This window comes from Patiria miniata, unplaced genomic scaffold (assembly GCF_015706575.1).
Source record: "Patiria miniata isolate m_02_andy unplaced genomic scaffold, ASM1570657v1 HiC_scaffold_22, whole genome shotgun sequence".
Taxonomy (NCBI): Eukaryota; Metazoa; Echinodermata; class Asteroidea; order Valvatida; family Asterinidae; genus Patiria; species Patiria miniata.
In genome coordinates this window covers 7,535,142-7,561,633 of record NW_024037061.1, presented here as the reverse complement: position 1 = coordinate 7,561,633, position 26,492 = coordinate 7,535,142, and the positions used below count along the sequence as shown (strand labels likewise).

At 39.4% G+C, this 26,492-nt stretch overlaps 2 protein-coding genes across 2 annotated transcripts; both read left to right on the top strand.

Annotated features, from left to right (window-relative positions):
* The first annotated feature begins 534 nt into the window (after nt 1-534).
* LOC119730764 (fucolectin-4-like) lies at nt 535-7,072 on the top strand. Its single transcript, XM_038203789.1, has 3 exons — nt 535-857; nt 5,928-6,041; nt 6,751-7,072. The coding sequence occupies exons 1-3, from the start codon at nt 794-796 to the stop codon at nt 6,855-6,857; spliced, it is 285 nt and encodes a 94-aa protein (XP_038059717.1). The 5' UTR covers nt 535-793; the 3' UTR covers nt 6,858-7,072.
* A 969-nt stretch (nt 7,073-8,041) lies between these two features.
* LOC119730762 lies at nt 8,042-22,228 on the top strand. Its single transcript, XM_038203788.1, has 26 exons — nt 8,042-8,365; nt 9,260-9,391; nt 9,797-9,886; nt 10,157-10,393; nt 10,837-10,944; nt 11,372-11,455; nt 12,156-12,371; nt 13,162-13,479; nt 13,749-14,012; nt 14,146-14,280; nt 14,494-14,649; nt 14,770-14,865; nt 15,321-15,362; nt 15,599-15,862; nt 16,195-16,488; nt 16,933-17,044; nt 17,290-17,366; nt 17,533-18,188; nt 18,597-18,684; nt 18,951-19,027; nt 19,222-19,258; nt 19,408-19,505; nt 19,990-20,112; nt 20,424-20,575; nt 20,894-21,029; nt 21,639-22,228. The coding sequence occupies exons 1-23, from the start codon at nt 8,194-8,196 to the stop codon at nt 20,083-20,085; spliced, it is 3,849 nt and encodes a 1,282-aa protein (XP_038059716.1). The 5' UTR covers nt 8,042-8,193; the 3' UTR covers nt 20,086-20,112; nt 20,424-20,575; nt 20,894-21,029; nt 21,639-22,228.
* The last annotated feature ends 4,264 nt before the right edge of the window (nt 22,229-26,492 follow it).

Below are 26,492 nucleotides of genomic sequence, written 5' to 3'. Positions count from 1 at the left end.
CAAAATATAAGTCAAGTGAACCGCGACGTTACAAAAGAAATCATGCTGTCTATAAAAACGACAACTTGTCCTTTGTAGATCACCAGCCGGTCTCACCAATATGGCGTCAAATTCGTACATTGTGCGGCTCTGTATTAGCTATCCAGTCTTTATATAGAGATCAGTGGCTAGAACCATGCTGTCCGTCGGCAAGCCAGGCGTACCTTGTGCGTTTGTGCAAAAATAATCGTACTTCGTAGTTTGAGAATCCAAGTTTTGAGATCGTCGCGATTTTCGCACGTTTTACACAGCCTACACAGGTATGTTTGTGTCAAATCATGGTCAGATTCAAGTGTGGAAAATGGTTTTTGTTCGTGGCAAATAATTAAAAGTACTTGAAACGTTTGAAATTTGTCAATTATCAACCTTCAAAATGGCAATAAAAAGTTTGAGGTCGGCAATTTGGCCGAAAAAATTCCAGGTCGGTCGGGTTACCGTAAACACACAATTTTTTTTGTTTGGCCTGAGGAAGTTGAACGTTGAACAAAATATGACTTTGCTCGTAAGCGTGGTTGTTGTTTATTATTCCACTGGTATTGTTTCGATTTGGAAAATCCCAGAGTCGGTCTTAATAGTTCGTTCATTGAAGCATGAATGGGATATTCAGCACTAGAACCTGGCCGATGAGTGTTGTGTTAATGCAAGGCGGATTACAAGTCATTTGGGGCAATATCGAACGTATGACTGTGAAGCACAGCGTGGTTCTTTCCATTTTGATTGGGATTATCTTCATCTGTCACTGGGAGATGTTACCATGATGTTCAGGGATCATCTTGGCACATTCCTGGTCGTCTTCGTTGCCTTCAGCCTCAAGGAAGGTGGGGTAAATTAGTCAGTTGAGTTGAGACAAGTAGGCATAGGGCCTACCAGGAAGTTGGCGGTTTCGTGCTCAATCCATGTAGGCCTACATATAAACCTAAGTACATGTTGACCTTCATGAATTACGTGCACTGTAAAGATTAAACATTAAAGCTCCATTGTTATATGCATTTTGTTATAGGCATAATTATGTTACTGGGAATACTATACCCTCGTAAAGGCCTTATAGTCCAGCGGATATATGTGACAAAATATCGATGAATTCTGCACTTTTGCATAAAAGCGTGAAACTTGGCACAGATGTTTATATTCATGCGAGAAAAAGTTTTAGATGTGGAGCCATCGCAAATTTACCCTTTTAGGGGCGTGGCATCCATTTAAAAAAGGGGGGCGGGACTTGTCGTGCCCGCAGTGAAAATGGTTTTTCCCACTTGTTACAAAAGCAGGAAACTTCACAAAGACATAATTATATAGATTACTAGTGTTTTCCAGATTCGGAGCCACCACAAAAGTACCTTTTTGTGGGCGTGGCAGCCATTAAAAGAAAAGGGGAGGGGGGTACTTATTATGCCCACTTTGGAAAACATTGTGCCCATAATTCATGAACGAATAAAACGTCCCACAGACGTTTATATTCGTGAGAACAAAAATTCCAGATGTGGAGCCATCTCGAACACACCCTTTTAGGGGCGTGGCAACCATATAAGAAAAAAAAAGGGGGGCGGGGTTTTCATTATGCCCACCCTAGAAATATTGTTCCCACATTCATAGAGAAATGGAACTTTCCACAGACATTGACATTCATGAGAAAAACAATTCCAGATGTGGAGCCATCGCGAACACACCCTTTTAGGGGCGTGGCATCCATTTAAAAAAAGGGGGGCGGGACTTGTCGTGCCCGCAGTGAAAATGGTTTTCCCACTTGTTACAAAAGCAGGAAACTTCACAAACACATAATTATATAGATTATTAGTGTTTTCCAGATTCGGAGCCACCACAAAAGTACCTTTTTTGGGGCGTGGCAGCCATTAAAAGAAAAGGGGGGGGTACTTATTATGCCCACTTTGGAAAACATTGTGCCCATAATTCATGAACGAATAAAACGTCCCACAGACGTTTATATTCGTGAGAACAAAAATTCCAGATGTGGAGCCATCTCGAACACACCCTTTTAGGGGCGTGGCAACCATATAAGAAAAAAAAGGGGGGCGGGGTTTTCATTATGCCCACCCTGGAAATATTGTTCCCACATTCATAGAGAAATGGAACTTTCCACAGACATTGACATTCATGAGAAAAACAATTCCAGATGTGGAGCCATCGCGAACACACCCTTTTAGGGGCGTGGCAACCATATAAGAAAAAAAGGGGGCGGGGTTTTCATTATGCCCACCCTGGAAATATTGTTCCCACACTCATAGAGAAATGGAACTTTCCACAAACATTGACATTCATGAGAAAAAAAATTCCAGATGTGAAGCCTTCTCGAACACATCCTTTTAGGGGCGTGGCAACCATATAAGAAAAAAAAGGGGGGCGGGGTTTTCATTATGCCCACCCTGGAAATATTGTTCCCACATTCATAGAGAAATGGAACTTTCCACAGACATTGACATTCATGAGAAAAACAATTCCAGATGTGGAGCCATCGCGAACACACCTTTTTAGAGGCGTGGCAGCCATATTGAAAAAAAGGGGGGCGGGGTTCTCATTATGCCCAACATGGAAAAAATGTGCCCACATCTCATAAACGAATGAAGCTAATTCCCACAGACATTAATATTCACGAGAAAAAAAGTCACACGTGAAGCCATCGTAAACACACCCTTATAATAATAATAATAATAACACAGTTTTTATATAGCGCATCACACCAAGGTCTCGATGCGCTTCACAGGAAACAACAATTAAAAGCAATTAATGGAACAGGTAAGTTTTAAGGAGTGTTTTAAATTCATTTTCGGCATTGACAAATCTTATATGGTGTGGGAGAGAGTTCCAAAGCGATGGTGATGCATGAAGGAACGATGTCCATAAGTCTTAGTGCGAGTGACCGGTGTACTGAGCAGCAATGTTGAGCTAGAACGGAGGGTGCGTTGTGGCTGGTATACTTGAATAAGTTCACGGAGGTATGCTGGTGCTGAGCCGTGGATGCATTTGTGAGTTAGGAGTAGAATCTTGAAGGCGATTCGCTCATTGACAGGTAGCCAGTGAAGGGTGCGAAGAATAGGGGATACATGAATACCCTTTTAGGGGCGTGGCAGCCATAGTAAAATGGGGGGGGGGGGTAGTCATGATGCCCCTATAAAAGAAAGTCATGCCTACCTTTCATTAATGGATTAAACTCCACACGGACAATATATTCATGAAAATCTGTCCTTTTTTTTTAATTTGAAGCCATCACAAACTTATCCTTTTAGATGCATGGCATCTATTTAAAAACAAATGGGGGGGGGGGGTGCTACCACCATCGAACTTTCATAAATGACTAAACTTCACACAAACTTGGTGCAAGATAATAAATTCATATGTAGAGCCACAGCAAACTCATCCTTTTAGAGGTGTGAGGGGCCTACTCACTGTGCCCACAATTGCAATTTTTATATTTTGTTGTTGATTTCTTATAATGTTGATTGGCCCATAACCTATATTATTTGGTAATACAATGACTTACACCAAAGAGCATGGGTAAGTACCGGTAGGCTAACCCGTGTTATAGGGTTCAATGTGTGTACTTGCACCTATATTATCATGCACATCTAAATTCCAGAGTGATTTCATAATTACAAATACACAGCACACAATGGCAGCCCTAAACTCTAACATTTAACATTTAAGGGCCATGGAAATCCTTTTTTTAGGGGGGGGGGGAGTGTAAAATTCCCCTACCCCCTACCCGTTGCGCCGCATTGACGGCAGATTGGGTAACAACACGATGTACTCGCCTCACAAAGTGGTGGTCACGTCCACTATGACTTCACATTCAATGAATCTGTGTACTTCCACCACACAACACCTTTGTTCTCTTAAAAATTGTATATCAAGCTCTGATGAGTGTTTTTTTTTTTCCCCGACCAAATCCATTAATTTTTTTTTTTAATAAGGGAATAAATGTGTGCTCCGGAGGTTTTTATCACTCTGTTTAATACCACTTAGAGTCTGGGTGCTGATAATTACCCGAGCCGGAGGCGAGGGTAATGTTCAGCACCCAGACTCTAAGTTGTATTAAACAGAGTGATAAATACCGACGGAGTACATATTTATTCCCATTCATAAATACCTTTTCGGTAAAAAAAATCATATAATTCGTTCAAAACATCCCGATTTTGTTCAACAAATTCACTTTATGCTTTTTGAAACATCCCTCCTGCAAAATAATGGAGTGTTCAGCTGGCGAGTAAGATGAAAACAACCCTTTTATGGAGATTGACGCGCGCGTATCATGTTCGACGCGATGTCGCGCAGAACGCACCTGGCGCGTTGCGTTTTGAATTTAGAACTATAAAATTCTAACTCCATGGTAGTGTTGCGCATGCCTACGTGAGGATTGTGAACGTTCAACCAATGAAACGATAAAAGGCACTGGATTTTTAGAAGTCCACATTTTATTGTGACACTGGAAAAGTGTTTAAGACCAGCTAGCCATGTCTTTATCATCCGTTTAATACCGGCCACGTGACGGGCTCTCGACCAATAGGAATGGCTAAACTGTCTGAGGTATTTATGAATACTTTATACAGGTGCGACACTGCATATGCCTTTTGGTCTGTCAGAAAAAAAGGCAGGGGAAACAATGTATTTGAAGAAGTAACACTAGTCTTTCCAGGACTAACTGAGGTACCCCAATTTATACCCCAATTCAGATATTGCTGCAATTGAAAGGTTAACAATAATTCTACAGACGACAGAACCAGTAACTGGGTTAATATAGATGAGGCAAGGATGTATAGTGTAAGAAAACAAAGGGTTTGCCAACAGTAACTTCCAACTATAAAGGCGGCCCTACTCCAACACATTAAACAGCTATCTGAGGTGGATTTTATTATATGAAACGCGGTCAAAATTTTCCACGTTGTGCATATTGAGTACCCCCCCCATTTTAAAAATGGATGCCGCGCCTCTAAAAGGGTAGGTTTGTGATGGCTTCACATTAAAAAAATTGTTTTCACATTTTTATGAATATATTAATGAAAGGTAGGCACAACTTTCTTTTATAAGGGCATCATGACTACCCCCCCCCCCGATTTTATTATGGCTGCCACGCCCCTAAAAGGGTGTGTTTACGATGGCTCCACTTGTGATTTTTTTTCTCGTGAGTAATAATGTCTGTGGGAATTAGCTTCATTCGTTTATGAGATGTGTGCACATTTTTCCCATGTTGGGCAAAATGAGAACCCCGCCCCCTTTTTTTCAATATGGCTGCCACGCCCCTAAAAGGGTGTGTTCGCGATGGCTCCACATCTGAAATTTTTTTTCTCATGAATATAAACGTCTGTGGGACGTTTTATTCGTTCATGAAATATGGGCACAATGTTTTCCAAAGTGGGCATAATAATTACCCCCCCCCCCCCTGTCTTTTAATGGCTGCCACGCACCCAAAAAGGTACTTTTGTGGTGGCTCCGAATCCGGAAAACACTAGTAATCTATATAATTATGTCTTTGTAAAGTTTCCTGCTTTTGTTACAAGTGAGAAAAACCATTTTCACTGCGGGCACGACAAGTTCCGCCCCCCTTTTTTTAAATGGATGCCACGCCCCTAAAAGGGTAAACTTGTGATGGCTCCACATCTAAAACATTTTCTCGCATGAATATAAACATCTGTGCCAAGTTTCACGCTTTTATGCAAAAGTGCACAATTTTTTCACATATCCGCTGGACTATTAGGCTTTGGCTGCAAGGAACGATGACTATAGTGAAGACCACGTACAACTAAGACTAATAGTATAAGAAACCATTATGTCTTTTCTTTTCCTTGGAAAGTCAGGTATGAAGTTTACCACCTGTTTTGGTTATATATGTATATTGGCCCACTTTTTAAATTTTGTGATTATTAATATTAACACTGCAGGACTTTCTCTTGATCTGCGTGGCCCCGGAATTACAACGAGTCAGAGTTCTACGGCACAAGATGCCGAAGCCTCGAATGCTGTGGATCGAGACACTGGAACCTTGGCTCACACGGGTATAGTGTAATCGTCTCTCGAAAGGAACCATCCTATCTTATCAGCAGATTTACAGCAGTAACCTCAAAGAAAGAGAAAATACATGGGACTCACAGTATCTTTTAAAATGTTGCGCTTTCAATAACTCATTAAAAGTATAACGATTTGGTTAAAAAATTCCAATGTCCAAGTAAGATTAAGTTCAAATTTTATTCCATTTTGAAACGTCATCAGCCTAATTTCAAACGGACTTTCATGGTGTCCAATAGGAATTAGTTTCCAAAGAGAACCTTAACTCAGTCAAACTGAGGTTTTCTGAAGGTTCCCACAAAAGAACTTATTTTTTTATAAAGACTATTCAATAAACATGTTTTTGCGTAAAATTAATTCATCTGTCGATCGGTGACCATGAGAGTGCATGCTTAACTAAACATTGCAGCGTGTTACGTTCATGGAGAACTACTGGGTAACCAGGGCAATAAATTCCATTCATTTGCACTTATACAGAATAGAGAAAGAATTTGCGGATCCATGATGGACAATTTACTGCTTGAAGAAAATCATTATGTTGGTAAATTGAATAGGCCTAGGCCTATACACAGAAATAAAAGTAACTCATCTTATATCAAAATAATTCCATTTCTTCAATCACACAACTACACTGCTGAACACAATCATAAAAGAACTACTAATTATCACACCAGGCCTATTTCTTTTTCATTCACGCAGGGTATGCCACCCCAGAGCAACGTACGAACCCATGGTGGAAAGTGGACCTGGGAGCTGTCTACTGCTTGAGAAAAATCACTCTGGTTAACAGAAACAGACTGGGCTAGTATACTCTTCATAATTGTTTTTCCTGGATGAGTGGTCATGTACCAGTAGTATCGCACATTAATTTTTCCTGGCCTATCCATAGTAGGAGCCTCATGAAAACATTTGATCAGATGACAGAGCATCCATACTCTGCATCCAGTTGTTGAAAATATAAAACACAAACAAACAAACAAACAAACAAACAAACAAACAAACAAACAAACAAACACCCCAACAAACAAACAAACAAACAAACAAACAAACAAACAAACAAACAAACAAACAAACCAAAGTAAAGGCAATATTTTATAAGTTAATAGATAGGCATTCTCTTCTAGCATTGAATTCCTATCTTCAAACTCGCCTACAAAAATCCCAATTCCCTGTTAAGGAGTTAATTCCACCTTAAACTATAGTCTTTCTCGGCCGATTTCGCAAAGTTTTAATGCATTTGGATACAGAGTTTATTCCATTCCGCCAAGATTTCGGGAATCGTTCTGAATACTTTCATTTTCGGTACAAGCGCATCTCGTTTATGTCCAATCGGATTAATAAATACCCTTTCTTTATAGGGCGAAATTTGAATATTAACCATGATATGTTTAACCTTCTCTCTAAATTCCAAAGAGTAAAATTAGAGAAAAGACGTTTTAGAGTGACATTCACTCTCATGTTTGATTGAAAAAGTCTGAAAAAGAACCACTTCAGACGAAGCTCGAGTGAAAACTCGACCTTTACAAGAAGAAATTTCACTCTAAAACGTCTAGTCCTTAGTTTACGACTGTGAGAGTGAATCTTCACTCGAATGGAGTGAATTTTCACTCTTTTAAATTTGATAGTTGAGTGTAATGTATTCAAACAACCGAGTTGAGGAATCTTTCTCATTAAATAATTTTATGTAAATACCATCGAATAAACTTACTTTTGTTTGCATATGCGCAATGCGCAAAATCGTATACCCGAGCTCAGCTGAAAAAATGGTATGCTGTACAGATAAGGTAATTGGATGCCTGTTTCTCAAAATCAAATGCACATTGCACAAACAATATAAAAAAAGATTGATTTTTCGTTGAATTGGAAAGGGATCGAAGACGTTCATTCTACTTCAGACGAAAACGACTAATTTTCAGAAGTGGATGGACACTGCGAAATTGGCAGTGGAAAGCTGTTAAAATTGTCACAAATGTATTCGCCTAGCTATCATTGCAGCTGCTTTAAAATGTACAATCAAATTCCTTACTATTTGAATGATTTTGGTTTGTTGCTATTGTTGCAGGTTACCGATTGGAGGATAATGTAGTTCGTGCTGGTTTGAGCTCCAATCACCTACATAACCCAGAGGTAGGACGGGTTCGAATGGATCAAGCTGTAGATGGAGCGGTTGTAGATTTCCTACTAAACCCCTACGTCACTGCACGATACGTCAGCTTGGATATCCGTGGTAGCAGTTATGAAATCGTAGTTCAATTAGTTGAAGTCATGATTGAGGAGGTTACCATGGATACGATCCAGATTGATGCACCAACAGGTGGGTAAAGAATAATAATTCAAATTAGGTTTTTGCCCTTCACCGACGTTTGAACACTGTGTACTCAGTGTGTTACCTCCCGAGTGAAAGTTGGAAAAATCACTCGGGTGGGACTCGAACCCACGACCTCCTGCTTTCTAGTGCATATGTCTTACCACTCGACCACCGAGTTAGCGGGATCGGTTGGCTGTTTGTAATCTGATGTACATAGCAGCGGGTGCCGCATTAACTATTATAAGATTGAATTTTTGCGTCGGGGTGATATAAATCAAGTTAGGTTTTTGCCCTTCACCGACGCTTGAACACTGTGGTCGAATGGTAAGTGTGGTAAGGTGGTCGAGTGGTAAGACATCTGCACTAGAAAGCAGGAGGTCGTGGATGATCAGTTATGAATAAATGGTCATTGAACCTACATTCCTATCCAAACACAGAGGCCCCCTTCTATGGAGAAGCCATTGTGCAAGCAATCTGTCCCATGGTGGATTGCGTGAACAATAGCTATAGCACAATGCTTTCGCCATTGAAGGGGGCATTTGTGAGAGTGCAGTGATATGTGCTCAGAACGGCATATTGATGACAGTTTATTTGTGTGCAAAGAATCATCATTCTGGAGGAATTTGAGAGGAACCTCATGATGTTAAAGCCACAAAATAAATGTTATATTATCCCATCACACAGGACAAACAAATGGCATTATTAAAGTACTTTGTCGATAATCAAAACACAACCTTTAACTATCTTTCTTATCATCTGGCAATATCAGTTTGATTGATTTTTGTATTATTGCTAAATATTGTGCCCAACATTACATAATTGTACGACCCATTTCATTAAAAGAGGTTTATTGCACAGCATGAATGATTTCACTGTCGTTCTTTTCTATTATTCTTGCAGCCCTGCATTTGTCTGGTCTCCCAAGCAGTCAGAGTTCCAATTATTCTAATAGTTCCGGTACTTGGTATGCTTCAGGAGCTGTGGATGGGTCTTCACTGTACAGCTATGATGCCGCCCACTGTAGTCACACAGGTAAGTCTGATCACCGACCTCCATTCGATATTGCCTAATTCAAGCAGAAAATGTACCAGGCTGATTCAAGCAATTTTACCATCCAAAAACTATTGAGCTAGTCTGAAGAAGAGATTTCTTTGATGCCCTCTATCATTGAAAAACTCAATCATATTTATGAGATTTCATTGATATAGTGCACTTTCTGAACAGAGAGTTTTTTTTAATGTTTTGGGCACACTTCAGGTTACTACTCAGTAGTATTGTGTAGCCTTGGGTGACGTTAGGGTTAAGCTGATTAACGTTCATAGCGTCACCTCTATTTCCATAACTTTGCATTAACCTAAAAACAACTTTTCGTAAAAAAAGATATTGTTTTTGCCATTATATACTTTGTACTGATCTGTTATTTGACTTTTCTTTCAGATCAAGACCTGAATCCCTGGTGGAAGATAGACCTGACTTCTGATCACTGCATTGGGAAAATCGCCATCAGGAATCCAGATCATCTTGAACGTAAGCTTCTCATCAGTTTATAATAAATTGCAACGGTATAGGAGTGGTTTGAGAGACAATCAAATCAGTTCCGCTTTGCCTGAGCTTATTTTCAGACAAAGTGTTTGTTTTAGCCAACATTAAGGCTCAAATGAAAACTGACGAAAACATCACTGCACTCAGTAGGCCTGAAATAAGTTTCTCAAACTGTACAGTGAAGAAAAACCTCAGCAGTGATCCAGCTAAATGCAAACTTTCATATCTCTCATCAATTTCGCTCCTTGATTCCAGACGACTATAGATTACGTTTGCAAGGTGCTGTTGTGCGTGCTGGCCTGAGAGAGGCACATCTTGATAACCCGACGTGTGGTTCACCAGTAACCCTGTATCAAGCCTTAATCAATGATTGGATTGAATTCACCTGTGATTCCTACAGACCTGCTCGGTATGTTAGCGTCAATATTCCTAGAGAAACCTGGCTTTCACTGGCTGAAGTAATGGTATGGCCGTGTGAACTCCATCCAGCAGGTACAGTTTGGCGTAATGCAAATGGTTAAATTACAGTTTTCCAAATAAATGTTTATTTGTCATTTTGTCAAAATGTTGAATGAAGAAAAATGTTGGTGTCAGCGTGATCTGATTCACAGGACAAATATAACAGGAAAAATATAAGATGGAAATTTGCATCACCGATGTAATTTTATTGCTGTCTGAGAACTTAAAAAAAACCTTTCAGTATCTTGTAAGATGGCATTTTGCTTCGGGCAGAGGTAAATTTTATTATTGGGTGTTGCTCGAGAACTAGACCGACATATTAATTTCATGTTACGTAAAAAAAAACACCTCTGATTATACTTTCAAAGTAAGTTGGATCTGTGTTTTCTATCCTAAGAATAAGTGGTTGCATCGTAGTGTGTTACATGTACATCCAACTTTCTTTTTTTTTCCTCCCTTGTAATTTTTTCATGCAGCCCTAAACTTAACCGATAAACCCAGTAGTCAAAGCTCCACAGACGGTAGTTTCGTTGCTGATAGAGCATTGGATAGTCTTCCAAAAGAACCTTATTGCAGCCTCACCAGTAAGTCATCTTAGTCCAATTACACAATGCACACTTCAGTTCATTCTCGAGGGACATTTTTCCTGCAAATACACCCGTCATATATTCATTATTAAAGAGACGAAGTACCTAAATAAAAATATTATTAAATTGCGAATACATTTTAGTTTGAAAATTTGATTTGCATAAAGCTTGAGAAAGTCAAGTTGTCAGTGTATCATGAAAGTGCTACAGACAGAGAATTTGAAACTGAGATTGGTGGATTTCCTACAAAATCATATTTCCACATATACATGTCTTCAGTTAAAACCAATGGAATAAATTGATAGCTGGGAAATTTCTCGCCTAACAGGTGGTGTCCAAAGGTGGGGGGGGGGGGGGGGTCCTAAAAATGTTCAACATGTTTGCGACTGAACGGTTAAGTAAATTGTTTACGTTTAATTTCAAGTTTTCGAAATGAACCCATGGTGGATGGTGGATCTCGAGTCAAGTCAGTGTCTGGGACAAATCAGAGTTTGGAGCTATACACAGGGTAAGATGATGATAACCTCTTTACATTAATAGGTGTATGTATTTTAAGAATCCATAGTCAATTGGATAATGAAAAAGATCAGAAAAGATTTTGTTGGTTTCTTTGTCATCAAACATGCAATTATAGTTGCTGCGATAAACAAAAGGTTATTGTGGACCTTTTAAACTGGGAAGATTTTTTTTTTTGGCCAAATGTTATTTGAGTTTATTTTTGTCTGACCAATTACATTTAAATTTTGCTGCAGTCATTTAATGTGAGAATGATTATATTTATTTATTTATTTATTTATTTTATTTCTTTCTGGTTATGAAACCAAGGATTCTTCAAAAGCGCTCTAGGCACTGTAGCTCGAAAGCCTGAAGAAACCTGTAGAGAGAAGACAATGAGAAGAAGTTACAGTTTAGAGGTGGGAGGAAAACCCCAGAAGAACATTCTGGGGAAAACCCACAGAATCAGGTAGGGACGGAAAACCCAATCCACATATTGGCCCAGGCGGGATTCGAACCTGGGTCACAGCAGTGGAAGGCGAGGAAAGTACCGCTACGCCAACCTGACTCCCCCTATATATAAATTCCAAAGGTAAAGTCATATCAAAATGATTAGATTACAAACAATTTGATGAGCAACGCCCTAAATTTATAGGTTTAGAACAATTTTTAATTGTGGGTGCGTCCCAAATTTTGATCACTTCTCAACCCAGGATCGAACTTCCAGGATGCTGTTGTACGTGCTGGGCTAAGCGATAATTATACCGAGAATGTAGTGTGTGGTCGACAAGTCCAAGCTTCGTCCGTCTTCGCAGAGTTTACTTGCGATCCGCCCGTACTTGCCCGCTATGTTAGCGTCGATATCCCTGGAATTGCGACACTCGGACTATGCGAAGTGACAGTAGCTACATGTGATTTCAATAAAGAAGGTAAATTGATATGAATGAAGAAAGCTTGCTTAGACAAAAGTAATTTTTTTCCAAGACCGTGGTTGGTTTATGCTGAATGTCCAAGATGTGTTCAAATCCTGAAAGTACAATGTTCCATTTACAGGGATGCCAGTTTTCAGGCTATTGGAAAAAAAAATTCAAGCATTCCATCCCTTCACAGGTTGGAAAATATATCCCCATGTATTACGCACAGAGAAAAAAAAATAGTCATGCGACGCTCCATGACAATTGCCAAGCTAGCTCAATACAACAATGTATGAATTGTATGTTCCAAGTAGACATATTACCAAGTGTTTAGTGGTATTGCAATGTATTCATGGTGTATTGCAATTGTTTTGTACATGAGTGCCTGCTTTCACATGTCAAATTTTTCAGGCCCTGCAACTGCGCATTCAAACGGGAAGAGCAGCTTATTTTTCCCACAAAAGCCAACAATCAGGATGGCCGGGTGACGGTGAACAACCCACCCCCCCCCCCCCCCCCCCCCGTGGTGAAAATGCTGGCTACTGTGCTATTAGGGAGATGCAAGTGCTGTTTGCCAACGTTTGAAGAGGGCGGGGCTTTTGACCAAATGTGGAGCGATCCATTATTTTGGATAAGGGACTTTAATCCAAGACGTTTTACATCTTTGGTTAAAAAACCCTGTTTGTTCCTCGTGATATTTTGAAAACAAATTACATCCAGGGATTCAAATCTCTAAAGTAAAGACCTCCAAAAGAAATATTCATTATGAAAATCAGAGGACGAGTTCCAATGTTTTCTTTTACAGTTGACGGTGTGGATTTTACTGTAGTTGTCAACCCCTCTCTTCTTGGTCCAACTGGAGACAACGATTCCGTCATTGCAGTGTACCGAGTTCCTGAGGAGATAACATCTAATGTCTCATTTGGTCGTCAAGTCTCAACAGGAGGATCGCCTGGCCTTCCTTCAGGCTCAGGCGAGATTGTCGATTCATCCTTGGGATGTGCAGTTAGATTGCTTAGATTACCAGAGGAGGGAAGACTTGATAGGACGGGTGTCTTCTACGCAGAGACGACCAGAAATGGCTTGACCACTAGGATACAGGCCGTCATTCTACCCAAAGATGGTGAGATGATTTGTGTGTCTTGTGAATATTCAGTATGAAAATATCCCTGTTCAGTCAAAGTCACTGTTCTTCGATAGAGCATAAACAAATTTGTTTAATATAGTAACATTTTTGGCAGCTTATTTTTTTACAAAATTGATTTTAACTGAAATTGCCAAATTTGTTGAATTTTGGTATAGTATGTGCAAAAACAAAAATAAATTGGGGAAATGTGTGGTAGATATACTCTTGCCTTAAGGTGTTGACAGATATCTTTGATTTCATCTTAGAAAGCACCGTTCATATACGTCCCGTTGTGCGAACACAAACAACAAGTATTGGAGACTCTGCAGTAATGGAAATGCAGAATGCGAGCTCACCGAGCGAAGACTACAGATGGAGGCGTAGTGGCAGCGATATCATCGAACCTTGGAACAACCTCCTGAGTGTATCGATTCCGAATGTCGCTAAGGATGACGAAGGAGCATACAGTTGCTTCGTTGTGAATCAAGAAAATGAACAACTGCATGGAATCATGAGGCTCATAGTTAGAGGTTTGTCAGAGATTTTACCATCACTATACTTGTGCTTGAATGAACGATTTTGGGCTTGTTTGTTCACTATTTATATACAAGTCAATCAACAAACATTCAAAATGTAAAAGGCTTTCATTCTCTTCAATACTAGATTGTCTTCCTGGACATTGGGGTCCACCATCATGTCTGAAAACCTGTCGTCGATGCTACAATGGCGGTGTATGTGATGACGAGTCTGGTGCCTGTGTCTGTGCTCCAGGGTTCAGTGGAGACAATTGCGAGCAAGGTTAAGAGTTGTCAGTCATTTAATGTGTATAAAATCAGCTGAGTTGGGACCACTCCCTCAGTAACATAAACAGTGAACAATTGAATACCATTGTGGTAGCCTGCTGAGGGGAAAAAACTGACTAACTGTGAAACATTTTGGGAAAGATATGGTTTTACCAGAATTGAAATATTATAATAGCTAAAAAAAAAGTCTTGGTGTCGTGTTTTGCAGCCCATGGCCGTAATGTCTTTGGTAAGACTGCTGATCAGAGGTGTCCCGGTAGCACTGATCCACACCACGAGGCTTGCCGAGGGCGTTTGTTCTGTCTTCCTGATCCTTATGGATGCTCGTGTGCTGCAGGTTACATGGGACTTGACTGTATGCAAGGTACAGTAGTTTGGCTGTTATCAGTAGTTTGTTTGCAGTAGTTCAGTTGTTATCAAAGTATTAAAAATGATGTATGGAGAAGTCTTTTTGAAAGTGTAGTTGCACCTTTATTTTCTTCAGAGTGTGCTGAAGGAACATTTGGTGCTGACTGTAAGCAGACATGTCACTGTGCATCGGGAGGAACCTGCAGTAAAGATACAGGAGAATGCAGCAATGGTGAGTGTGTCTGTCGTTATTTCAAATAATGTATGCCAATAGGTGGCGGGCTTACTAGAGGAAAGTAGCGTTTATGCCCAACTGATGAGCTGACACAGTTGGGTATGCCCCAAGTATAGTTAAGACACGGTTTGGAGGTGGACACAGTTTGGAAATAACGGACTGACGTCATCCGATGAAAACATCCATTCATTTGCACACCAGTTTTAATCGGTTGCTATGTGTTACCATTCAGCACTCCAGACTTAAGAACAATTGAGTTTCAAGCACGTCGGTCGATAAGCAGGTGTAAAAAACAAATCCCAGATGTTCGCGCCCACCTACATTTATGGGTCCAATATCTTTGAATTACGTGTGACGTATCCACTGAAGTAAAAACAATTCATGTGTAACGTGTTTTGATCACATTATTTAATCTGCTCACATTTATTGTTTCATTTAATTTCTTTCTCCAGGTTGTGAGGCACCGAATTTTGGAAGTAATTGCCAGTGCACAAGTAAGAGAGATTTAGAAAGGAAGAAAGTAATCAAGAATAAAATAACGCTATGGTGTTTTTCATTTTAAATGCTGCAAAGAACATCCTTACTAAAACAAACTCCTCGGACTGTTCAAGAATTTTCAAATGTTTCGGTTTTGCATTTTATGCAAGGAGATAATTATTTGAATTATTTTTCTTCTTGTTTCCAATGATGCGTTTTACCTTTTCGTGTCATTTTTGTATCATTTCATCAGCTGAAAATGGCGTGCTTGGGCTTGAGGTGACGTCAGGCGATCCTCATCAACCGTTTGTTGCCTGGCAACCAGATGCTTGCTCCTCTGGCTACGAATTGACAACCAGAGATGAGTGTGGAAACAGTGTATCTCAGGAAACGATACTAGAAACGACTTACCATTTCATAACTGACTTAAAGTTCCCACTGAACTACAGAGTTCACTTTCGGCCGTTATACCCTGGTGATGTAAAGGGACCTGAGGTGACCTTTTCGCAAACAAGAAGTGAGCTAGTATATCATCAAAACTGGCAATTTTTTGTCACATGGAACAAATTTTATTTTGCGCAATTAGTTCTTTTCACCAAATGTACAACAAACGTCTTTCGAAAAATATCTCGATCAATTATGTTATAACAAACTAGTTAGTACGAAGGTTTACACATTTTGACATTAGTAATGTATCATATTCGTAAAAAACGATTATCAATCTTAAAATTCACAGTGCCATAAACAAAAATTCAATAATTTTACAACATTTTCAACAAAAGTAGTTCAAACAGGAAGCCATTGGTTCAATGCATGTAACCTTTGAAAAGTTTTCTTTTGGTATATCAGAGCCAACTAAAGCCCCAACTGAAGTGAATTCCACCTCAGTGACGTCAACCAGCCTGAGTTTTTCCTGGAGTAAGCCACCTTGTGGGAGCCGAGGTGGTATCATCACAGGCTACACGTACATACTGACTGAAGTAGGCCCAGAATCTGTAGTAGTCATTCAGTCAGTGACATCACAGGAATCGGAGACCATCCAGGGTTTATCCCCGCTCAGTGAGTACAGTTTTCAGGTTGCTGCCAACACCACTGCCGGAGCCGGACCGTACAGTCAGGCTCAAGTGAAAATGACCCTTGCAGGTAAAAAGTTTATCAAAATACCTTTGCAAGCAACTTTAATTAGGCGTACCCTCAAAATATGTGTTTACAGCAATCCTTATTTTCTTGCCAATGTTGTATTGGAATGACCAGATCTTACAAAATCTTACCAATGAAGCTTCCTGAAATGAAAAAGTAACAGTTTACTTGACAGATCTAGGCGCTCTTAGGCTATCCAAGGCTTCATGGCAAAGGTCTGTAATTATTGTTTATCAACGCAATTAATTGAACCATGCTGTTTCAAATTACCGAATGTCTGACATTACAACAACAGTTTCTTTTGAATGGTTTGGTATACGTGTGTTTCCGGTGAAGAAATGTCAGGAGCATTTTCTTTTTAAATACAAGATTCTTGTTAAATCACGTGACCACCAAAACCAAATAAATCGTATGTGATATCTTATCTCCATACTATATTGATAATAGCGCCCCCAATCGATGATACTAGCTCATCCTTGGCAGTGGTAGGCGGCTCAGTAGCAGCTGCTGTAATCATGATTGTCATGGTTATAAGTGTCGTCATTGTGCTGCATAAGAGGTAAATCTTATTCATAATTGCTTAAAGACTGACATCATTTGCCAAAAAAACGTTGGTTTTCTCTTTGTCGTTGAGTAGATATTTAACAGTACCGTAACTTTTATTCTCCAGAAGAGTAATAAGGAATAATAATATTGCAAAGGATTTAATTTCGCTTACAAATCTCAAGTCATATTTCACATATTTCCAAATTTTACGATGGCAGCACTTTTGCTTGATTTGATAGCCTTTGAAATAATTTACAGAAGAAGCCGTCGAAAGAACCAGCCTTCTGGCGTCAAAGAAGATACTTCTCTTCCACAGATCAATACTTTCGAAGCAGGTGGGTTTTCTGTCAAAGCTTTTAATTTTCAAGCTGCAAAGACAATTCTTGGCCGTGACTTTAGGGACCAAAAGAATTTTCCAATTTAAAAAAGTAAATACGTGGCTAAGCATGCAAGGACAGCAGCAGAAATCAGTTGACATTTGAATTGATATTTTCTATTTAGATGTTACCTATCAGGTTCCAGAACCTACTGTAGAACCGGCCCCGTACATGAGCCTTGTCGATGGTGTAGTCGCGATATCTTCTACCAAACCCGCTGTGCAGAGCCCGATCTCTAACGTCGGAACTACCCAACCTCATCCGGAACAGCTTACCTCGCAAACATCCGAGAACGCGTTCGTGGATGATTATGAAACTACCTTACCCTCCCTAGGACCTTACGAGTACGACTACGTGGACAACGTGGTGAAGTCTTCCACACACGCAGCCTCACGAGAATCAAAGTTTAAATCTCATCCGAATCCTACCACTTTTCAACCAGGAGCTGCTGCGTACACATCCGTAGACGAGGGTGCAGAGAAGTCCTCCACGCCGTCCGACCTACGCAATCGGAAGCCTAAACCTCCTCCGAAACCACAGGCTACCGACGAAGATACGTATGAGGTTCCGGATTCTGCTGTGTACGCACAGTCTGTCGCACGCAAACCGATGCCCGAGCCTCATCCGATACCATCCGTCTCGCAACCTGCGGACGAGGACGTGCAAGAGCAACTGATACAAAAGCTGTTCAGTCAGCTTTCGGTTCGCGTTAAAGAGCTCGCAAAATACATCCGCAAGAAGGAGCAGGCTGGTCAAAATGGATTCCCTGCAGATTTCAAGGTGAGTGAAAAACAAACAAAAGATGCCAACCTTTTTGGTACATTTAAAGGTGACAATTACTATCAATAAAGTGGTACGTTTGCGGGTACACTAAGGAACACATTTCTTCTGTAAAGAAGTGTGGCTCTGAAAAGAACCAGTGGTGAGACTTATTCTTGATGATGGGGAGAGTGAACTCTGTCCGTTGTGGCATCGTTAGTAAATGTCAGCATTCAGAACTGGTAACCCAATGCAAACGAGATTCGAACCCCAGGTCACACAAGGATGTAAGCCTAGGCAATACAACGCGTAAACATCCAAAACAAAATTACAGGAATAATGGCCACCTGAAGTATAAGGAAAGAATCGCTGAGCTGAATAATTTCTTAACTATAGGTTTTAATTTTCATCTGATTGCTCTGTTTACAGACCCTTCCAGATGGTCAGTTACGTCCAGCGACTGTGGCTTTGAAACCACAAAATAAATCCAAGAATCGTGATGCGGACATCGTTGTCTGTAAGTATTAGTTTATATCTGGACGGCTGTGCCTAGTGATGCTGCCCGTTCTTTTAGTTGGCTAAGACTAATAACGTAAATATGATTTGAAAAATATTTTCAATACAGCCTTAAAAACCTGGTTCTTAAACAGTTAAATTTCTTTAATTTCGATGGCTTAACGTACTGCTTAACCGAATACGATACAGACCACATACTACCAGTTTACAATTTAAAGACACATTAATCTAAAACCGGTGTATTGTTAATGTTAATGTCGTTCGTAGATGACCATTCTCGTGTCGTGTTGGAGCCGTTGCATAATGATCCTGATTCTGATTACATAAACGCTTGCTACATTGATGTAAGTTATTACTATACAATCCTTTAATACCAAATTAGTCGGTTTCCTTTTCTTCTTAAACATTGCTCTCAGTGCTACGATTGTATACAATTCTAACGTCGATATTTAGCATCTACCACATCTTGCATTGACCATAATAAATGTGTATTGCGTTGTATTGAAATGGTTTTAAACAAGTCTAATTTTCTTTATAGGGTTTCCTGGAGAAGAACAGGTATATTGCCAGTCAAGGTATTGAAAAATGTATTATACTTGTATTTTGTTCTAAAACTTGTTTATTTTGAAACATTTGGTAAGGTTGCAGCAATTACAAGGATACAAGCGCTTATTCCATTGGCCAATACAATCCCCATTACTTTATTTAATGTTTGTCTATTAAGGACCAACCGAATCAACGGTAGGAGATTTCTGGCGTATGGTGTGGCAGATGGAGGTGGATAAGATCATCATGCTGACCAATCCGGTAGAAAACGGCAAGGTAACGTGGGGTATAATTACTGCAAAATAATTGTCATTCTTCTTCTTCTTCTTCTATTGAGTACATCCCTCCATAGTGGAGAATTGTCGTACTTGGGTGCAAACGTGCTTGATCACGGGAACAAATCTTAACGAAGAGTGCAGTAAACTAATTAAGAACTCGGTGCAAGTAAAAACGATGCCCTTGTGGCATAACTAGCGGAGGGTGAGAGGTTTCAAGCTAGTCCGGAAAATCTCCAGTGACTGAGCTAAAACCACGGTGGCTGGTAAGGCATTCCAGATGCAGAAGATACTTCGAAAAAAGCTGTGCTGATATGATAGAATTCTACAGTGCTGTTGTGTGAACTGCTGTTGGTCTTTATCAGGAAACCTGATTGATCTTTAGGCATCAGTTAAGGTTTGTAATTTGTCAAGTTGTCGTGGCATGAATTACATATGTAAACTGATGGTATCTTTTCCATTTTGAAATGATGTTGTCATTGAAGGTCAAGTGTCATCAGTATTGGCCGGACACTGCAGGATTTACTCAGTTTTTGGACATCGCAGTTAGCATCGTCACGGAAGACGTGTTCCCAGACTAAACAGTTCGAGTTTTCCAGATAGACAAGGTGGGCTACTCATTGGGAGTTCGCTTTTGGCCTAAATGCAATGGACAACTTGCTGTCAACTTGCCAACACGAGCTTCTTTTCTCAGTTGCGAGTTAATGCTCAAAGTTTCCCCTTTTGTAGGGGTTATTTTATCTGCTACCATCAAGCGTTAGAACAATTTCTAGAACATGTATAAGATGCGTTTCGAAATAGCGAGCTCCAATTGCGTTATGAGAGTTTGGTTGAAGACCTGTTTTCTCCTGAAAAGTTTATGTATTAAATATGACTGCATTAAATTAAGCTCTTATTATATTATTGATTTGTGTCTTAGTTTTTCAGCAAGAAAGATGATTGTCTGGTAACCCAGTTCCACTTCAACACCTGGAGAGACATGGAAGCACCAGAGCACCCGACTACTTTGCTCAGCTTCATGCGTAGGGTGAATGCAGTGCATAACGTGGGACAGACCATTGTGCATTGCAGGTAGGAACTGTGGTGCGAACGACTCGTGAATCGATAACTAAACTTTAATAAAAAGTTCTTATTTTTCCTAGTTCAAGTATTTTGACGTTTGTTGTTCTGGAATTCAACAAAATATGTAACATTCAAAGCCTTGGTTATGAGCACTCAGTATCATTTACATTTTCAATTAGCTTGATGCTTTTCAAAATGTGAAAATAATGATTGCCATGATCGCCATGGTTAAACCATAGTAGGCCTGTATGACTATGTCTGGAATTAACAAGAAACAACTGTTCCTGAGAAATTATTTATCTTTGTTTTCTGTTTCTTATTTTACAGTAATGGTATTGGCCGTACAGGAACCTACATCGCCCTGGACTCCATGCTTGATCAGATGCGCCAAGAGAGACAAGTTGATGTCCTTGGCTTCATCTATCGCATGAGACAAAAACGAAACAAGATGGTGCAAACACCGGTAAGTTTGTTTACGAATGGGATGATAAAGATGTAAATTAACCTGGTGATTTCCTCTTGTTCGAAACGTAGGCCTAATTAATATACCTGAGATGTCGGATAACTAAGCAAAGACTTGAAGCTAGGTGGAATTGCTCCAGTTGACTAAATCACATCTGACAGAAGGAGAACTGTGGCATCTAGTCCATATAGAGGGCGCTTCATTTTCACACTATCAATTCTCGATCAGTTGTGTCTATTGTGATTGATAACATGGGTGGCATGGGTGGCTTGTGCGTAAAGCGCTTGCCTCTCACCAAGGTGACCACGGTTCGAATCCTGGCCGCGGATTTCATGTGAGTAGAGTTGTGCGTTGGTTCTCTCCTGTGCCACGAGGGTTTTTCTCCGGACCCTCCGGTTTTCCTCCCTCCGGAAAAATCAAACACTTTCGATCTCAGGCTGTGCTCCGTGGTCATATATGGGTCGATGTGGCAGCGGCCCGACCACGTTGCAGCCGCGTCCTTTGCAATTCAGCACACCAGCTGCGAGTAAGGATGATCCCTCCCAAATTATTGTTATTATTTTTTAATTATCATAACATGAAATTATTTCATTGATGTTTATATTTTAGGCGCAGTATCGATTCATCTTCAATGCTCTGCTGGCTGCTTCTAAGGAAGATGACACGTCTTACGAGAACGTAGGGAAGAGCGCCAAGAAAGCGAAGAAACAGATGGATGCAAAACCGAATGAAAAGTAAACCTCAATGACCTGAGTTGTCTAATGAGTTTGAAGATTAAGAGGCTAACATTTTACACGATAGAAAACAATACCCTTTGTTTATACCCGACTATCTCTTGGCATTTGCTGGTGTAAGCCCACATTTACAATTGCAATTAACTTTAATTACATTATCCTCACTTATTACCCGTTGACATCTTTAAGATTATTTTAAATTACTTTGTGGTCCACAGAAACACCCTGTCTTCATTTGTGTGGTCACACTGGGCTCGGTCATAGACCTATAAAACCACATCCCAAATTCTTAGTATTTGCTGTCCTTGGTTTAATTCACTTAAAGTTACCCACAATCCATTGTGTTCCATTCCTGTCTTTAATCAGCCCCTCTCCCCCTCATTCCTCACCTTCATTATTTCACTGTCTCTCTCTCTGTCAAGCGATTTTAGTCGGTGCTCTCAATAAACACACCTGACCCTATAATCCTTGTCAAGAGTTTTATTTCTTCTGTAAAAGTTTCTTCTCCGTCTTCAACTTAATGATTTTGTCCGCTCGGGCTACAGTATACGCGCTACTAGGAGACATATCATTCTATACCTCCATGCTGTAACCAAGACTCTAGGACTGGTAGTCAACCACCTATGAACAAAATCTCATGTGTTACACTGTTTTTTTCCAATATGTGTGTGGTTTTTGTTTGCTTAAAATTGTACACATACAATGCATGTTTTATTCACTGATCATTTATCCAAGATATCGTTTACTAAAAATTTGTAATTTACTTTAAAACAGTTAACAATGATGCATCCTTAATAACATCATTATTGTGAAAAAAAGAGAATTGAATGAATGGCGTTAAGAAAACAAAGAAACAGTTGGATTTGATCTGAGTGGTTGCTGATTACGACCAAATTTAACGAGAGAAAACGGTAACCTGTCTATTCAGTGAACAATGTCAGTTAATAGTTTTGAACTTTTTTAATCATGCTTGAGATATAATAAATAGCACGTGAACCATAGATCTGCTGCTTTATGTACTCATGAATAAAGATATCACATTGAGTTATCTATTAATTGTATATACTCAGAAAAAAATGTACTGCGTTGATTTTATTAATTGTAAGTGCAGTAAATGTTTTTGCCCATTGCTAATACATTTCTTATTTGTGTATTGAACAATCATTAAGCAATTGGTGTTAGTTGATATTTCATTGGAACTTTGTTCCATGTTTGATATATAATACACGTGACGTATATCGTAAACCTACCCCTTTATATATTCAAAAAAGAGGTACCACATTGAATATAGCTGCTAATTGTATATAATCTGAAAAAGTGAACTGCATTTATTTTATTAATTGTAAGCGAAGTCAAACGTTTTCTCCGTTGCTCAAACAATTCTTAATTTTGTAGTGTATAATCATTTATCGTTTAGTGTAAGTTGATTTTTTATTAGAACTTTGTTTAAGATATATTCATGTTAAGTATAACGTAGATGTACTGCTTTATATAATTAAAATAGAAGATACCACATTGAATTTATAGCTACTATTGTGGAGTGCTGTGGCCTAGTGGTTAAGGGCATTGGATTCGTGGTCTGCGGGTAAAGCTGCAGGTTGTGGGTTCGAGTCCAGCCTGGGGTCATGGTGCATGTGCCCTTGGCCAAGGCTCTTTGTCACTCATTGCTTCTCTCCACCCAGGAGTAACTGGGTACCTGTGAGGGCAGAGATGGTTATTGTGATTGAATTAGCTTCCTTGCACAGTCTGCATCGAGCTGTATACTCCCCAGGGAGTTGAGATGGCAATTGGAATGTTCATGGGCCCAATGAGCAGGGGTAATAATAATGGTGAAGCTCCTTGAGTGCCAGTCCTGATGGATACGTGCGCTTTATAAATACCCCCTATTATCATTACTACTAATTGTATATACTCATAAAATGTGTACTGCGTTAATTTTGATAATTGTAATCGAAGTAAAACCCTTTTCTCATTGTTATTACCATATAAGTAATTTTGTATTGTACACATTTTTTTTTATAATTGAGCAGTAGTTAAAAGTGTGGCATTTTTCAGTGCGTCAGGACATCGTTGAATAATGTTAATGTGCGCTTACATTTTTTTCTTGAATTTTCCTGTCATGTGACTTTATTAACAAATAATTATCTTACCAAAAATGATCCAGGCCGGAAGTAACAGTCGAGTCAAGGGTACTATATTGTTAAATATTTGGGTCTGCTTTATATTAATAATTAAAAGACCATGCAATGTTATTTAAAGGCCATGCAATGTTATTTTCTTTGATGCAATCCTTGAAAATGCAGTTTGTGTCCAATTTAACCCAATTTTCAAATTTCGTTTTGCCTTTTTCAAGGCCATTTTGGTCCTTTTTTATGGTAATGGTGCTTTTCATAATCATGAACAAATTAGTGTGTGGTGTCATTTGAGGCAGAAACCTCAATTTTACAGCCATTTCAGCACCAAAAGTTGCCATTATTTTGGATATTTCGATGTCGTAAATTCTTTGGTGATTCGTAAATGTTGTGTCAGTACATTACGGTAGGCCAGTGAGCAAACTTTTCTCACAAACGTTTTCAATGAACGCATTTTTGGGTCACAATTTGAACCGAAAACCCTTAAACTGGGCAGTGTCTTCCTGAAATGACATCGCAGCAAAAGCGCTTTCACTACAGTTGTCAAAAAAATCATGCAAAATTTTAAATGTTTAAAGAATTGCACTTTTCAATAAAATTGACCAAAAAGGGATGTCAAATAGGTAAGCAAACCAAGATCATCTTTAAATGATGTTCTATAGAGACTGTTTTGGGGTAAATAGTGCAGCGTGTCCTGATAAACACCGTGCGTGAAGGATTGGCTATACATTTCTCAAAATTATAGATTCGTGGATTTCAAGATTCGTGATGTCAAACCGTCGTATTTTGTTCGTGAATTTCAGTGGAACTAGATCGGCGCGGCTGGTATAAGACGTATTCGGCCGGGTTGCGACAAATCTAACGACTAAAATACGCAAATGAGGATTCATTCATTCCAATAGTCAGCATCATTCATTCCAATAATCAGCATCATTTGGTCTGGGAACCAGACTACGCGCATTGCAGCGATATTTTGCGTGCGTGGAGCCAGAAACCGTAGGTAAATCAATTACCGACTTGGCACCAAGTCTACAGTCCTGGTGGATACGTGTGCTTTATAAATACCCACTATTATTATTCAATAAAACTCAATAATAACACTCATACAAAACTTGAAATTGGGCCTACAAACCAATCTTCAACTAGAAATGTTCAGACACCAGTAATTACTGCAACTCAAAAACCCTCTACTTTGGGATTTCCATTGGAATGGGTGAAATTATTGCATTTTAGGACCTGTGATATCTTTTGATGTTATTGACAGATTTTCATAGGAATTGGTGAAGCTGTAGACAATACTGCATTGACAGTGCTATAAAATTTGAACAACTAAAATGGTTAGATAACTTGCAACCGATAAAAATAGAACACAATCACCAACTAGGTTGACCCAATACTCTCCCGACATATACAAAATATGCACAAAAGTGAGGACTTATCCCTCATTTGTTTGTGCTTGATTTCGCAATTTTCCCATAAAACTAAGTCATTACTACATGAATTATGTGCATGACGTGTTTTACGCTAGAACTGAATACTACAATGAAGGGACGCGTGACTGCCAAATTCCTGCTCAATTACCCAATTTCTCCAGGATTAAGCCTATATTGCAGGACAAAAACATGGATTTGAAAAGACTTTTGTTATGCTCATACTGCAGTGTACAATCACATGATTGTATCGAAAAAAGCAATGCTCATATTTTTTGGCAAGGTATACACATCTAGAATTGGAAAATTTGTGATAGTTTTTTAGTGTGAGCGGTGGTGGCTTGTTGGGCTTTATCACTTTAATTTTTTTCCAAAATGACCGCCAATATGCTTGCATCGGATTAATAATATGTGGTAACAAGCATGTTTTGGCTGCCATTTTTTACCTTCTTTTGATTACGACTAAACCTCCAGGCAGATAGCCTATAAGTAGGCTATTACTTCTCTCGTTATAAAGTGATCGTTGGTGCTTATTGTATCCGTAGTAATACATCTCGTGTTGCGGACAGACTTACTGGGATTTTCTCGAGCGATTGAGCAGAAAACTCGAAAGGTAACTTGCAACTGTCCATTTCATGAATTTTGATGTAAAACACTATTCAGGATTAATGTGCAATGTTCAACTGATTCAAGAAGGGTTTTGTTTGCATTTACAGTTTTGTGCCGAGAGGAAGTTCTCGAAGGAAACTTTGGAAAGACACTGTATTTCCACTTTTTATCGCGAATTTTCGCGAAAAACGAGTCAGTTTCCAACGTTGTACGTTGGTATCATTTCACACTACATGGTTGAATACAAGTCTTGTTTGTAGTCTTATCAGCTTGGAATCAGCACTGGTCTGTCATTGGATAGCGTGGCGACGGGTGCTGATTCCAATCTCCCTTCTTTTTAATAGTGCAGACTAGCCATTACACTGCATGTATTTGAATAGCCTACAACAGCAAGAAAGAGACACACAGACACGTCCGCATGGTTTCCGATCTAAACCAGTTCTCCTTTTATTTATAACTCAACACATACTTTATATCTCAATTAACAATCTAAGACGCTTATAATTAGTTGTCCTAAACCCCGCCCCTTAATTGTGATTGGATTGTTCTACCCTTCCC

Excerpts from the sequence above, each read along its gene's own strand:
- LOC119730764 (XM_038203789.1), top strand. The coding sequence starts at position 794 with ATGATGTTCAGGGATCATCTTGGCACATTCCTGGTCGTCTTCGTTGCC. Across the intron at positions 858-5,927 it reads TGCCTTCAGCCTCAAGGAAG|GACTTTCTCTTGATCTGCGT; the intron begins GTGGGGTAAATT and ends TTAACACTGCAG. Across the intron at positions 6,042-6,750 it reads TGGAACCTTGGCTCACACGG|GGTATGCCACCCCAGAGCAA; the intron begins GTATAGTGTAAT and ends TCATTCACGCAG.
- LOC119730762 (XM_038203788.1), top strand. The coding sequence starts at position 8,194 with ATGGATCAAGCTGTAGATGGAGCGGTTGTAGATTTCCTACTAAACCCC. Across the intron at positions 16,489-16,932 it reads AGTGAAAATGACCCTTGCAG|CGCCCCCAATCGATGATACT; the intron begins GTAAAAAGTTTA and ends TATTGATAATAG. Across the intron at positions 17,367-17,532 it reads GATCAATACTTTCGAAGCAG|ATGTTACCTATCAGGTTCCA; the intron begins GTGGGTTTTCTG and ends TTTTCTATTTAG.